At 41.7% G+C, this 15945-nt stretch overlaps 1 protein-coding gene across 1 annotated transcript in view; it reads right to left on the reverse strand.

The window, feature by feature from the left end:
- Nucleotides 1-15945, reverse strand: part of LOC110502485 (5'-nucleotidase domain-containing protein 3) — a 44748-nt gene that overhangs the window by 7522 nt on the left and 21281 nt on the right. The window contains exons 6-12 of the mRNA XM_036960040.2: nt 14131-14191; nt 13420-13522; nt 11923-12024; nt 7014-7095; nt 5542-5628; nt 5130-5270; nt 4373-4437 (exon numbers count right to left, since the gene is read on the reverse strand). Coding sequence (XP_036815935.2) covers nt 4373-4437; nt 5130-5270; nt 5542-5628; nt 7014-7095; nt 11923-12024; nt 13420-13522; nt 14131-14191 — 641 coding nt within the window. The remainder of the gene's footprint in view (nt 1-4372; nt 4438-5129; nt 5271-5541; nt 5629-7013; nt 7096-11922; nt 12025-13419; nt 13523-14130; nt 14192-15945) is intronic.

Genomic DNA, 15945 nt, shown 5'->3' on the forward strand with positions numbered 1-15945 from the left:
ACAACTAACAATATAGCATATAACAACATAGCATATAACAACTAACAATATAGCATATAACAACATAGCACATAACAACTAACAATATAGCATATAACAACATAGCATATAACAACTAACAACATAGCATATAACAACTAACAATATAGCATATAACAACTAACAACATAGCATATAACAACTAACAACATAGCATATAACAACTAACAATATAGCATATAACAACTAGCAATATAGCATATCACAACTAACAATATAGCATATAACAACATAGCATATAACTACTAACAATATAGCATATAACAATATAGCATATAACAACTAACAACATAGCATATAACAACTAACAACATAGCATATAACAACTAACAACATAGCATATAACAACATAGCATATAACAACTAACAATATAGCATATAACAACTAACAATATAGCATATAACAACTAACAACATAACATATAACAACTAACAACATAGCATATAACAACTAACAACATAGCATATAACAACTAACAACATAGCATATAACAACTAACAACATAGCATATAACAACTAACAATATAGCATATAACAACTAACAACATAGCATATAACAACTAACAATATAGCATATAACAACATAGCATATAACAACTAACAATATAGCATATAACAACATAGCACATAACAACTAACAATATAGCATATAACAACATAGCATATAACAACTAACAACATAGCATATAACAACTAACAATATAGCATATAACAACTAACAACATAGCATATAACAACTAACAACATAGCATATAACAACTAACAATATAGCATATAACAACTAGCAATATAGCATATAACAACTAACAATATAGCATATAACAACATAGCATATAACTACTAACAATATAGCATATAACAATATAGCATATAACAACTAACAACATAGCATATAACAACTAACAACATAGCATATAACAACTAACAACATAGCATATAACAACTAACAACATAGCATATAACAACATAGCATATAACAACTAACAATATAGCATATAACAACTAACAATATAGCATATAACAACTAACAACATAGCATATAACAACTAACAACATAGCATATAACAACTAACAACATAGCATATAACAACTAACAACATAGCATATAACAACTAACAACATAGCATATAACAACTAACAATATAGCATATAACAACTAACAATATAGCATATAACAACATAGCATATAACAACTAACAACATAGCATATAACAACTAACAATATAGCATATAACAACTAACAATATAGCATATAACAACTAACAATATAGCATATAACAACTAACAATATAGCATATAACAACATAGCATATAACAATATAGCATATAACAACATAGCATATAACAACTAACAATATAGCATATAACAACATAGCATATAACAACTAACAATATAGCATATAACAATATAGCATATAACAATATAGCATATAACAACATAGCATATAACAACTAACAATATAGCATATAACAACATAGCATATAACAACTAACAATATAGCATATAACAACTAACAATATAGCATATAACAATATAGCATATAACAATATAGCATATAACAATATAGCATATAACAACTAGCAATATAGCATATAACAATATAGCATATAACAACTAACAACATAGCATATAACAACTAACAACATAGCATATAACAACTAACAATATAGCATATAACAACTAACAACATAGCATATAACAACTAACAATATAGCATATAACAACTAACAATATAGCATATAACAACTAACAACATAGCATATAACAACTAACAATATAGCATATAACAACTAACAACATAGCATATAACAACATAGCATATAACAACTAACAATATAGCATATAACAACTAACAACATAGCATATAACAACTAACAATATAGCATATAACAACTAACAATATAGCATATAACAACTAACAATATAGCATATAACAACATAGCATATAACAACTAACATAGCATATAACAACTAACAATATAGCATATAACAACTAACAACATAGCATATAACAACTAACAACATAGCATATTACAACAACTAACAACATAACATATAACAACTAACAATATAGCATATAACAACTAACAATATAGCATATAACTACTAACAATATAGCAAATAACAACTAACAATATAGCATATAACAACTAACAATATAGCATATAACAACTAACAATATAGCATATAACAACTAACAATATAGCATATAACAACTAACAATATAGCATATAACAACTAACAATATAGCATATAACTACTAACAATATAGCAAATAACAACTAACAACATAGCATATAACAACTAACAATATAGCATATAACTACTAACAATATAGCATATAACAACTAACAATATAGCATATAACAACTAACAACATAGCATATAACAACTAGCAATATAGCATATAACAACTAACAATATAGCATATAACAACTAACAATATAGCATATAACAACTAACAATATAGCAAATAACAACTAACAATATAGCATATAACAACTAACAACATAGCATATAACAACTAACAACATAGCATATAACAACTAACAATATAGCATATAACAACTAACAATATAGCATATAACAACTAACAATATAGCATATAACAACTAACAACATAGCATATAACAACTAACAATATAGCATATAACAACTAACAATATAGCATATAACAACTAACAACATAGCATATAACAACTAACAATATAGCATATAACAACTAACAATATAGCATATAACAACTAACAATATAGCATATAACAACTAGCAATATAGCATATAACAACTAACAATATAGCATATAACAACTAACAACATAGCATATAACAACTAACAACATAGCATATAACAACTAACAACATAGCATATAACAACATAGCATATAACAACTAACAACATAGCATATAACAACTAACAACATAGCATATAACAACTAACATAGCATATAACAACTAACAATATAGCATATAACAACTAACAATATTGCATATAACAACTAACAATATAGCATATAACAACTAGCAATATAGCATATAACAACTAACAATATAGCATATAACAACATAGCATATAACAACTAACAATATAGCATATATCAACTAACAATATAGCATATAACAACTAACAACATAGCACAAACAACTAACAATATAGCATATAACAACTAACATAGCATATAACAACTAACAACATAGCATATAACAACTAACAATATAGCATATAACAACTAACATAGCATATAACAACTAACAATATAGCATATAACAACTAACATAGCATATAACAACTAACAATATAGCATATAACAACTAACATAGCATATAACAACTAACAACATAGCACAAACAACTAACAACATAGCATATAACAACTAACATAGCATATAACAACTAACAACATAGCATATAACAACTAACAATATAGCATATAACAACTAACAATATAGCATATAACAACATAGCATATAACAACTAGCAATATAGCATATAACAACTAACAATATAGCATATAACAACTAACAACATAGCACAAACAACTAACAATATAGCATATAACAACTAACAACATAGCATATAACAACATAGCATATAACAACTAACAACATAGCATATAACAACTAACAACATAGCATATAACAACTAACATAGCATATAACAACTAACAATATAGCATATAACAACTAACAATATTGCATATAACAACTAACAATATAGCATATAACAACTAGCAATATAGCATATAACAACTAACAATATAGCATATAACAACATAGCATATAACAACTAACAATATAGCATATATCAACTAACAATATAGCATATAACAACTAACAACATAGCACAAACAACTAACAATATAGCATATAACAACTAACATAGCATATAACAACTAACAACATAGCATATAACAACTAACAATATAGCATATAACAACTAACAATATAGCATATAACAACATAGCATATAACAACTAGCAATATAGCATATAACAACTAACAATATAGCATATAACAACTAACAACATAGCACAAACAACTAACAATATAGCATATAACAACTAACAACATAGCATATAACAACTAACAACATAGCATATAACAACTAACAATATAGCATATAACAACATAGCATATAACTACTAACAATATAGCATATAACAACTAGCAATATAGCATATAACAACTAACAACATAGCATATAACAACTAACAATATAGCATATAACAACTAACAACATAGCACAAACAACTAACAATATAGCATATAACAACTAATAATATAGCATATATATATATATATATATATACATAAGCTCTTCCCCCAATGGTACCTCATGGCTTCTCTCTCTTCGATCCACTCCTGGACGACAGCTTGAGAAGCTGGATCTCTGTGGACCTGGAAGGGAGGGAGGAGATAATGTATGCTGTACGTACTGAGACTACATATCTGTGGTGCTGGGAAAGAGGGAGGAGAGAATGTATTCTGTACGTACTGAGACTACATATCTGTGGTGCTGGAAGGGAGGGAGGAGAGAATGTATGCTGTACGTACTGAGACTACATATCTGTGGTGCTGGGAAGGAGGGAGGAGAGAATGTATGCTGTACGTACTGAGACTACATATCTGTGGTGCTGGGAAAGAGGGAGGAGAGAATGTATGCTGTACATACTGAGACTACATATCTGTGGTGCTGGGAAGGAGGGAGGAGAGAATGTATGCTGTACATACTGAGACTACATATCTGTGGTGCTGGGAAGGAGGGAGGAGAGAATGCATGCTGTACATACTGAGACTACATATCTGTGGTGCTGGGAAGGAGGGAGGAGAGAATGTATGCTGTACATACTGAGACTACATATCTGTGGTGCTGGGAAGGAGGGAGGAGAGAATGTATGCTGTACATACTGAGACTACATATCTGTGGTGCTGGGAAGGAGGGAGGAGATAATGTATGCTGTACATACTGAGACTACATGTCTGTGGTGCTGGGAAGGAGGGAGCAAAGTAGACGCTCTTTAGGTTCATAGCTGCAGACAGACAGACAGACACCCACCCCCCCACCCACACCTCCTCCCACCCCCACCTACCTGCATGTGTTCTATCAGCCCAGTCAGACCCTGTAACCAGGTCATCAGGTGAACACATTCCTCAGTGTTCATGATCTTGATCTCTTTCCTCAGCTCAGGGATGATGGCGCCAGTCCTCCAGCCGTGCTTCAGGGTCAGGTCCTACACACCCACATATAACACATGGATTTATAGAAACCTTTTTCTCAAACCTGAGGAGTCGATAAACCACAGAACAACTCAAATACCTCTGTTTCGGTAACAGGCCAGCCAATCATGGGCTGACCTTTCGTTTTTATTTTTTTTTAAACGCTACTTAACTAAAAACCTATATATTAATATCTGACCGTGTCGTTTCTATGATGGTGTGAACATTTTCTAAGATCATTTTAAATATTAACCTATGCAGTGTAAAAGCAATGGTTAGACTTACTGCCAGGTCACTGTAAATGTGATCTCCAAAGTACAACACCTTGGACCCCCTCCAGCCAGTCAGTCTCAGGAACTCATAGAGGTTTCCCTGCAGAACAAAGAAAACAGTCAGTTATTCCCTAGTCTGTATGACAGAGCTACATCTCTAGAACAGTAGTTGTCAACCTTTTTTTGGTTACTTCACCACCGAATACATTGTGCTCTGTCCTGTACTTGGACCCCTGAAGTACCCCCTCTTGTGCATTCTACTAGTAAGCCTATAGTCTCATGTGTCTTCTCAAGAACCACCTTGTGAATAGACCAAGTACACCAGGGGTCCTAGTGCATCAGGGGTCCTAGTACATCAGGGGTCCTAGTACACCAGGGGTCCAAGTACACCAGGGGTCCTAGTACATCAGGGGTCCTAGTACATCAGGGGTCCTAGTGCATCAGGGGTCCTAGTACATCAGGGGTCCTAGTACATCAGGGGTCCTAGTACATCAGGGGTCCTAGTACACCAGGGGTCCTAGTGCATCAAGGGTCCTAGTGCATCAGGGGTCCTAGTACATCAGGGGTCCTAGTGCACCAGGGGTCCTAGTGCATCAGGGGTCCTAGTACATCAGGGGTCCTAGTACACCAGGGGTCCTAGTACACCAGGAGGTCCTAGTACATCAGGGGTCCTAGTACACCAGGGGTCCAAGTACACCAGGGCTCCTAGTACACCAGGGGTCCTAGTACACCAGGGGTCCAAGTACATCAGGGGTTCAAGTACATCAGGGGTCCAAGTACATCAGGGGTCCTAGTACATCAGGGGTCCTAGTACATCAGGGGTCCTAGTACATCAGGGGTCCTAATACATCAGGGGTCCTAGTACATCAGGGGTCCTAGTGCATCAGGGGTCCAAGTACATCAGGGGTCCAAGTACATCAGGGGTACAAGTACATCAGGGGTCCTAGTACATCAGGGGTACAAGTACATCAGGGGTCCTAGTACATCTGGGGTTCTAGTACATCAGGGGTCCTAGTACATCAGGGGTACAAGTACATCAGGGGTCCTAGTACATCAGGGGTCCTAGTACATCAGGGGTCCTAGTATATCAGGAGTCCTAGTGCATCAGGGGTCCTAGTGCATCAGGGGTCCTAGTGCATCAGGGGTCCTAGTGCATCAGGGGTCCTAGTGCATCAAGGGTTCAAGTACATCAGGGGTCCTAGTACATCAGGGGTCCTAGTGCATCAGGGGTCCAAGTACCACAGGGGGCCAAGTACCATTCAAGTACATCAGGGGTCCTAGTGCATCAGGGGTCCTAGTGCATCAGGGGTCCTAGTACATCAGGGGTCCTAGTGCATCAGGGGTTCAAGTACCACAGGGGTCCTAGTACATCAGGGGTCCTAGTACACCAGGCGTCCTAGTACATCAGGGGTCCTAGTGCATCAGGGGTTCAAGTACCACAGGGGTCCTAGTAGAAAGACTGCTCTAGAACCGTTGTCCATATACCTGTTTGTAGATCTTCCCCTTCTCCAGCTTGTGAATCCTGTCCCAATGCAGCACCCCTTTATCTGTCACTCGCCTGAAGGGCCTAGGAAGGACAGGGGAAGACAAACGTCAGAACACACAGTAGAGGTCAACTGAACATGACAAACGTCAGAACACACAGTAGAGGTCAACTGGACATGACAAACGTCAGAACACACAGTAGAGGTCAACTGAACATGACAAACGTCAGAACACACAGTGGAGGTCAACTGAACATGACAAACGTCAGAACACACAGTGGAGGTCAACTGGACATGACAAACGTCAGAACACACAGTAGAGGTCAACTGAACATGACAAACGTCAGAACACACAGTGGAGGTCAACTGGACATGACAAACGTCAGAAACACACAGTAGAGGTCAACTGGACATGACAAACGTCAGAACACACAGTAGAGGTCAACTGGACATGACAAACGTCAGAACACACAGTAGAGGTCAACTGAACATGACAAACGTCAGAACACACAGTAGACGTCAACTGGACATGACAAACGTCAGAACACACAGTAGAGGTCAACTGAACATGACAAACGTCAGAACACACAGTGGAGGTCAACTGAACATGACAAACGTCAGAACACACAGTGGAGATCAACTGGACATGACAAACGTCAGAACACACAGTGGAGGTCAACTGGACATGACAAACGTCAGAACACACAGTGGAGGTCAACTGAACATGACAAACGTCAGAAACACACAGTGGAGGTCAACTGGACATGACAAACGTCAGAACACACAGTGGAGGTCAACTAGACATGACAAACGTCAGAACACACAGTGGAGGTCAACTGGACATGACAAACGTCAGAACACACAGTGGAGGTCAACTGGACATGACAAACGTCAGAACACACAGTAGAGGTCAACTGGACATGACAAACGTCAGAAACACACAGTGGAGGTCAACTGGACATGACAAACGTCAGAACACACAGTGGAGGTCAACTGGACATGACAAACGTCAGAACACACAGTAGAGGTCAACTGGACATGACAAACGTCAGAACACACAGTAGAGGTCAACTGGACATGACAAACGTCAGAACACACAGTGGAGGTCAACTGAACATGACAAACGTCAGAACACACAGTGGAGGTCAACTGGACATGACAAACGTCAGAACACACAGTAGAGGTCAACTGGACATGACAAACGTCAGAACACACAGTAGAGGTCAACTGAACATGACAAACGTCAGAACACACAGTGGAGGTCAACTGAACATGACAAACGTCAGAACACACAGTGGAGGTCAACTGGACATGACAAACGTCAGAACACACAGTAGAGGTCAACTGAACATGACAAACGTCAGAACACACAGTGGAGGTCAACTGGACATGACAAACGTCAGAACACACAGTAGAGGTCAACTGAACATGACAAACGTCAGAACACACAGTAGAGGTCAACTGGACATGACAAACGTCAGAACACACAGTGGAGGTCAACTGGACATGACAAACGTCAGAACACACAGTGGAGGTCAACTGGACATGACAAACGTCAGAACACACAGTAGAGGTCAACTGAACATGACAAACGTCAGAACACACAGTAGAGGTCAACTGGACATGACAAACGTCAGAACACACAGTGGAGGTCAACTGGACATGACAAACGTCAGAACACACAGTGGAGGTCAACTGGACATGACAAACGTCAGAACACACAGTAGAGGTCAACTGATGAACGGATGGGTAGTGTAGTGGTAAAGCCTCCACCACATTGAACAGGGACAAAGGGAAGGGCTAGGGAGTGTAGCGGTAAAGCCTCCACCACATTGAACAGGGACAAAGGGAAGGGCTAGGGAGTGTAGCGGTAAAGCCTCCACCACATTGAACAGGGACAAAGGGAAGGGCTAGGGAGTGTAGTGGTAAAACCTCCACCACATTGAACAGGGACAAAGAGAAGGGCTAGGGAGTGTAGCGGTAAAGCCTCCACCACATTGAACAGGGACAAAGGGAAGGGCTAGGGAGTGTAGCGGTAAAGCCTCCACCACATTGAACAGGGGACAAAGGGAAGGGCTAGGGAGTGTAGCGGTAAAGCCTCCACCACATTGAACAGGGACAAAGGGAAGGGCTAGGGAGTGTAGTGGTAAAACCTCCACCACATTGAACAGGGACAAAGGGAAGGGCTAGGGAGTGTAGTGGTAAAACCTCCACCACATTGAACAGTGACAAAGGGAAGGGCTAGGGAGTGTAGTGGTAAAACCTCCACCACATTGAACAGTGACAAAGGGAAGGGCTAGGGATTGTAGTGGTAAAGCCTCCACCACATTGAACAGGGCCAAAGAGAAGGGCTAGGGAGTGTAGTGGTAAAGCCTCCACCACATTGAACAGTGACAAAGGGAAGGGCTAGGGAGTGTAGTGGTAAAGCCTCCACCACATTGAACAGGGGACAAAGGGAAGGGCTAGGGAGTGTAGTGGTAAAGCCTCCACCACATTGAACAGGGACAAAGGGAAGGGCTAGGGAGTGTAGTGGTAAAGCCTCCACCACATTGAACAGGGACAAAGGGAAGGGCTAGGGAGTGTAGCGGTAAAGCCTCCACCACATTGAACAGGGACAAAGGGAAGGGCTAGGGAGTGTAGCGGTAAAGCCTCCACCACATTGAACAGGGACAAAGGGAAGGGCTAGGGAGTGTAGCGGTAAAGCCTCCACCACATTGAACAGGGGACAAAGGGAAGGGCTAGGGAGTGTAGTGGTAAAGCCTCCACCACATTGAACAGGGACAAAGGGAAGGGCTAGGGAGTGTAGTGGTAAAACCTCCACCACATTGAAATGGGACAAAGAGAAGGGCTAGGGAGTGTAGTGGTAAAGCCTCCACCACATTGAACAGGGACAAAGGGAAGGGCTAGGGAGTGTAGTGGTAAAGCCTCCACCACATTGAACAGGGACAAAGGGAAGGGCTAGGGAGTGTAGTGGTAAAACCTCCACCACATTGAACAGGGACAAAGAGAAGGGCTAGGGAGTGTAGTGGTAAAGCCTCCACCACATTGAACAGGGACAAAGAGAAGGGCTAGGGAGTGTAGTGGTAAAGCCTCCACCACATTGAACAGGGACAAAGAGAAGGGCTAGGGAGTGTAGCGGTAAAGCCTCCACCACATTGAACAGGGACAAAGAGAAGGGCTAGGGAGTGTAGTGGTAAAGCCTCCACCACATTGAACAGGGACAAAGAGAAGGGCTAGGGAGTGTAGTGGTAAAACCTCCACCACATTGAACAGGGACAAAGAGAAGGGCTAGGGAGTGTAGTGGTAAAGCCTCCACCACATTGAACAGTGACAAAGGGAAGGGCTAGGGAGTGTAGCGGTAAAGCCTCCACCACATTGAACAGTGACAAAGAGAAGGGCTAGGGAGTGTAGTGGTAAAGCCTCCACCACATTGAACAGGGACAAAGAGAAGGGCTAGGGAGTGTAGTGGTAAAACCTCCACCACATTGAACAGGGACAAAGGGAAGGGCTAGGGAGTGTAGTGGTAAAGCCTCCACCACATTGAACAGGGACAAAGAGAAGGGCTAGGGAGTGTAGTGGTAAAACCTCCACCACATTGAACAGGGACAAAGGGAAGGGCTAGGGAGTGTAGCGGTAAAGCCTCCACCACATTGAACAGGGACAAAGAGAAGGGCTAGGGAGTGTAGCGGTAAAGCCTCCACCACATTGAACAGGGACAAAGGGAAGGGCTAGGGAGTGTAGCGGTAAAGCCTCCACCACATTGAACAGGGACAAAGGGAAGGGCTAGGGAGTGTAGTGGTAAAGCCTCCACCACATTGAACAGGGACAAAGGGAAGGGCTAGGGAGTGTAGTGGTAAAGCCTCCACCACATTGAACAGGGGACAAAGGGAAGGGCTAGGGAGTGTAGTGGTAAAGCCTCCACCACATTGAACAGGGACAAAGAGAAGGGCTAGGGAGTGTAGTGGTAAAACCTCCACCACATTGAACAGTGACAAAGAGAAGGGCTAGGGAGTGTAGTGGTAAAGCCTCCACCACATTGAACAGGGACAAAGGGAAGGGCTAGGGAGTGTAGTGGTAAAGCCTCCACCACATTGAACAGGGACAAAGAGAAGGGCTAGGGAGTGTAGCGGTAAAACCTCCACCACATTGAACAGGGACAAAGGGAAGGGCTAGGGAGTGTAGTGGTAAAGCCTCCACCACATTGAACAGGGACAAAGGGAAGGGCTAGGGAGTGTAGCGGTAAAGCCTCCACCACATTGAACAGGGACAAAGGGAAGGGCTAGGGAGTGTAGTGGTAAAGCCTCCACCACATTGAACAGGGACAAAGGGAAGGGCTAGGGATTGTAGTGGTAAAGCCTCCACCACATTGAACAGTGACAAAGGGAAGGGCTAGGGAGTGTAGTGGTAAAGCCTCCACCACATTGAACAGGGACAAAGGGAAGGGCTAGGGATTGTAGTGGTAAAGCCTCCACCACATTGAACAGGGACAAAGGGAAGGGCTAGGGAGTGTAGCGGTAAAGCCTCCACCACATTGAACAGGGACAAAGAGAAGGGCTAGGGAGTGTAGCGGTAAAGCCTCCACCACATTGAACAGGGACAAAGAGAAGGGCTAGGGAGTGTAGTGGTAAAACCTCCACCACATTGAACAGGGACAAAGGGAAGGGCTAGGGAGTGTAGTGGTAAAGCCTCCACCACATTGAACAGGGACAAAGAGAAGGGCTAGGGAGTGTAGTGGTAAAACCTCCACCACATTGAACAGGGACAAAGGGAAGGGCTAGGGATTGTAGTGGTAAAGCCTCCACCACATTGAACAGGGACAAAGGGAAGGGCTAGGGAGTGTAGTGGTAAAGCCTCCACCACATTGAACAGGGACAAAGGGAAGGGCTAGGGAGTGAATATGAGACCCTTACTTTCTCCTGTCGTTGAAGAAGCCAGGTTTGTCGGCCTGTACGATGACAATGTCAAACAGATCTCTCCAGTCTTTCCCAACGATGTAGTTCATTCCCCGATCCCTGGGAATAGTCCAGTCATTTATCACACTGTTATCAAGAGCGACTTACAAATCAGTCACACAACAGAGACAAAGTAGCACGCACAGCACACTCTGCCGTAGAGCGGCCTGTATCCACAATATCTGCTAACTCATCATGTGGGTACTTTCAACAGTTTTCTATTTTTTAATCAAAGTAATTCTTCATGCTGCTATCATTGTCAGGATTGATGAATAAAGCTAGTATAACAATGTAACCATCACAGGGCTGTGAAACCCCTCTCTGGTAGCATTTTATACCTTCATATATTAACAATATAGTTTAGAATTGTATATATTTTTGTGGTGAACTGTCAGCACAGAGATACTGTATGTTAGAGACACTCACACACAGAGATACTGTATGTTAGAGACACTCACACACAGAGATACTGTATGTTAGAGACACTCACACACACACACACACACACACAGATACTGTATGTTAGAGACACTCACACACAGAGATACTGTATGTTAGAGACACTCACACACAGAGATACTGTATGTTAGAGACACTCACACACAGAGATACTGTATGTTAGAGACACTCACACACAGAGATACTGTATGTTAGAGACACTCACACACACACACAGAGATACTGTATGTTAGAGACACACACACACAGAGATACTGTATGTTAGAGACACTCACACACAGAGATACTGTATGTTAGAGACACTCACACACAGAGATACTGTATGTCAGACACACTCACACACAGAGATACTGTATGTTAGAGACACACACACACACACACAGAGATACTGTATGTTAGAGACACTCACACACAGAGATACTGTATGTTAGAGACACTCACACACAGAGATACTGTATGTTAGAGACACTCACACACACAGATACTGTATGTTAGAGACACTCACACACAGAGATACTGTATGTCAGAGACACTCACACACAGAGATGAGTCAGAGACACTCACACACAGAGATGAGTCAGAGACACTCACACACAGAGATGAGTCAGAGACACTCACACACAGAGATGAGTCAGAGACACTCACACACAGAGATGAGTCAGAGACACTCACACACAGAGATGAGTCAGAGACACTCACACACAGAGATGAGTCAGAGACACTCACACACAGAGATGAGTCAGAGACACTCACACTCAGAGATGAGTCAGAGACACTCACACTCAGAGATGCGTCAGAGACACTCACACACAGAGATGGGTCAGAGACACTCACACACAGAGATGCGTCAGAGACACTCACACTCAGAGATGAGTCAGAGACACTCACACACAGAGATGCGTCAGAGACACTCACACTCAGAGATGCGTCAGAGACACTCACACACAGAGATGAGTCAGAGACACTCACACACAGAGATGCGTCAGAGACACTCACACAAAGTCAAAGGGGCTGTTAGTGATGAGGAACATCTTCTTTCCATCCTCATAAAGCTTCTTCAACACAGCATGAGTCTGTTCTCCATAGGAAATATAGTTCTCTACAGACAGACAGAGAGAGAGAGAGAGAGAGAGAGAGAGAGAGACAGAGAGAGAGAGAGACAGACAGACAGACAGACAGACAGAGAGAGAGATTTGTATTGTTTATTTCACATGCTTTGGCAATGTCAACATATATTTTTCCCATACCAATAAAGCCCCTTAAATTGAAATTTAATTGAGAGAGAGAGGAGAGAGAGAGAGGAGGGAGAGCGAGGATGGAGAGAGAGAGAGAGAGAGAGAGAGAGAGAGAGAGAGAGAGAGAGAGGGGAGAGAGAGGGGAGAGAGAGGGGAGAGAGAGGGGAGAGAGAGAGAGCGAGAGAGAGGCGAGAGAGAGAGGGAGAGAGAGAGGGAGAGAGCAATTGCACTTGCTATTGTGCACAGAAAAACATTACTTCTAGGAAGGATAATAATGTTTCCTAGTAATCTGTTTGAAGATATGAGACAGAACAACGACAATGGCCTTGATGTAATACTCTTATCGTTCATACACAGAGATAATCTGTAAAGATATTACATGATACATTAGACACTCCCTTCACTCCCTTCTATTATCACACAGTAACACAGTCTATCAGAACACACACACACAGATCCTTGTTGTCCTTACCGATATCTGCCTCCACAGCCCGATACATAATACCCTTCACATGGACATCTCCTATCGCTTCCTGTTAGAGAGAGAGAGAGACAGAGACAGAGAGAGAGGAAGAGAGACAGAGAGAGAGAGAGAGAGAGAGACAGAGACAGAGAGAGAGAGAGAGAGAGAGACAGAGAGAGAGAGAGAGAGGAAGAGAGACAGAGAGAGAGAGAGAGAGAGACAGAGAGAGAGACATTACAATGGCTGCAATTTGTGACAGGAAATTAATTTTTTCTTTTGACAATATATCATGTTACAAACGACGTTCCATATGGGAGAAGGAAGAGTACAGAACGATAAATACCTGTTCCTCCATATCAAAAGTATTTGGAAAACTTTGTAAAAGTACATAGCTAACACAGTGCGCTAACACAGTGCGCTAACACAGTGCGCTAACACAGTGCGCTAACACAGCGCGCTAACACAGCGCGCTAACACAACCCCTGGGCACCTGTTCACCGTGTTACCTTGTCCCTGACCTGCTGTTTTCGACTCTCTCTCTCTACCGCACCTGCTGTCTCTAAATCTGAATGATTGGCTATGAAAAGCCAACTGACATTTACTCCTGAGGTGCTGACCTGTTGCACCCTCTACAACCACTGTGATTATTATTATTTGACCATGCTGGTCATCGATGAACATTTGAACATCTTGGCCATGTTCTGTTATAATCTCTACCCAGCACAGCCAGAAGAGGGCCACCCCTCAGAGCCTGGTTCCTCTCTAGGTTTCTTCCTAGGATCCTGTCTTTCTAGGGAGTTTTTCCTAGCCATCGTGCTTCTACACCTGCATTGCTTGGTGTTTGGGGTTTTAGGCTGGGTTTCTGTACAGCACTTTGTGACATCAGCTGATGTAAAAGGGGCTTTATAAATACATTTGATTGATTGATTGTCACCTTGGAAAACTACAAAACTAAAGACAAAGACACAAAAAAAGTTACAAAAACAAGAATAGGATTTGAGGTGAATACCCCACACAGTTCATTTGGCATTAACAAACAGCCTTAATGTGACTGGTGTGCTTTACTGAATACAAATGAAAGCCTCTTAAAGGTTGGTAGATGAGACTACAACTTTACACCAACATCTCCTGAATGGGCCTGTTTGTGTGTGTGTGTTTGTGTGTGTGGCTCACACGTGTGTGTGTTCGTGTGTGTTTGTGCATGTGTGTGTGTGTGTGTGTGTGTGTCTTGCCCTGTGCTTCATGATTTAACGAAGTTTCACACTGACAGAGACAGGCAGAGTTAATGAACAGCCCCACTGGGATGAAGGAGCCCTCTTAACAATGACTCACAGAAAGGCAAGCCAGAGAAAGGTAGAGGAGGGGGGAGGAGGGAAGGGGAAGGGAGGGGGTAGAGGAGGGAAGGGAAGGGGAGAGGAGGTGGGGAAGGGAGTGAAATTTGAGAAATTGTCTACTCTAGCTTGATATATTGTGATGTGAATGAGTGAGCGGACATGAAGCCAGGTTTTCATCATGATGACACTGATCTGTCACAGACACTGCAGAATGAAACTAAGCAGGTACCAGTCTTCCCTGACAAGCTCATCAGAGGAACAAACACAACCCAGCCCTGATTTCACTCCCGTCTCCTTCTGAAGAGGCAGGCAGAGCCACCAGAGACCAGACAGCTGCCTCTTCTAAAACTAGACTGCCATTTTCAAAAGTCTAAATTAAGCCTCGACTCTTGTCACGAAGCACACTAAAAATAACAACCAATGGTCACAACAAGGTTTCACTATTAATACATGTAACTGCCACGTTACTGAAATCCAACTCGTCATAGAG

This window comes from Oncorhynchus mykiss, chromosome 2, assembly GCF_057628025.1.
Source record: "Oncorhynchus mykiss isolate SJ-2025 chromosome 2, ASM5762802v1, whole genome shotgun sequence".
In the NCBI taxonomy this organism is placed as follows: Eukaryota; Metazoa; Chordata; class Actinopteri; order Salmoniformes; family Salmonidae; genus Oncorhynchus; species Oncorhynchus mykiss.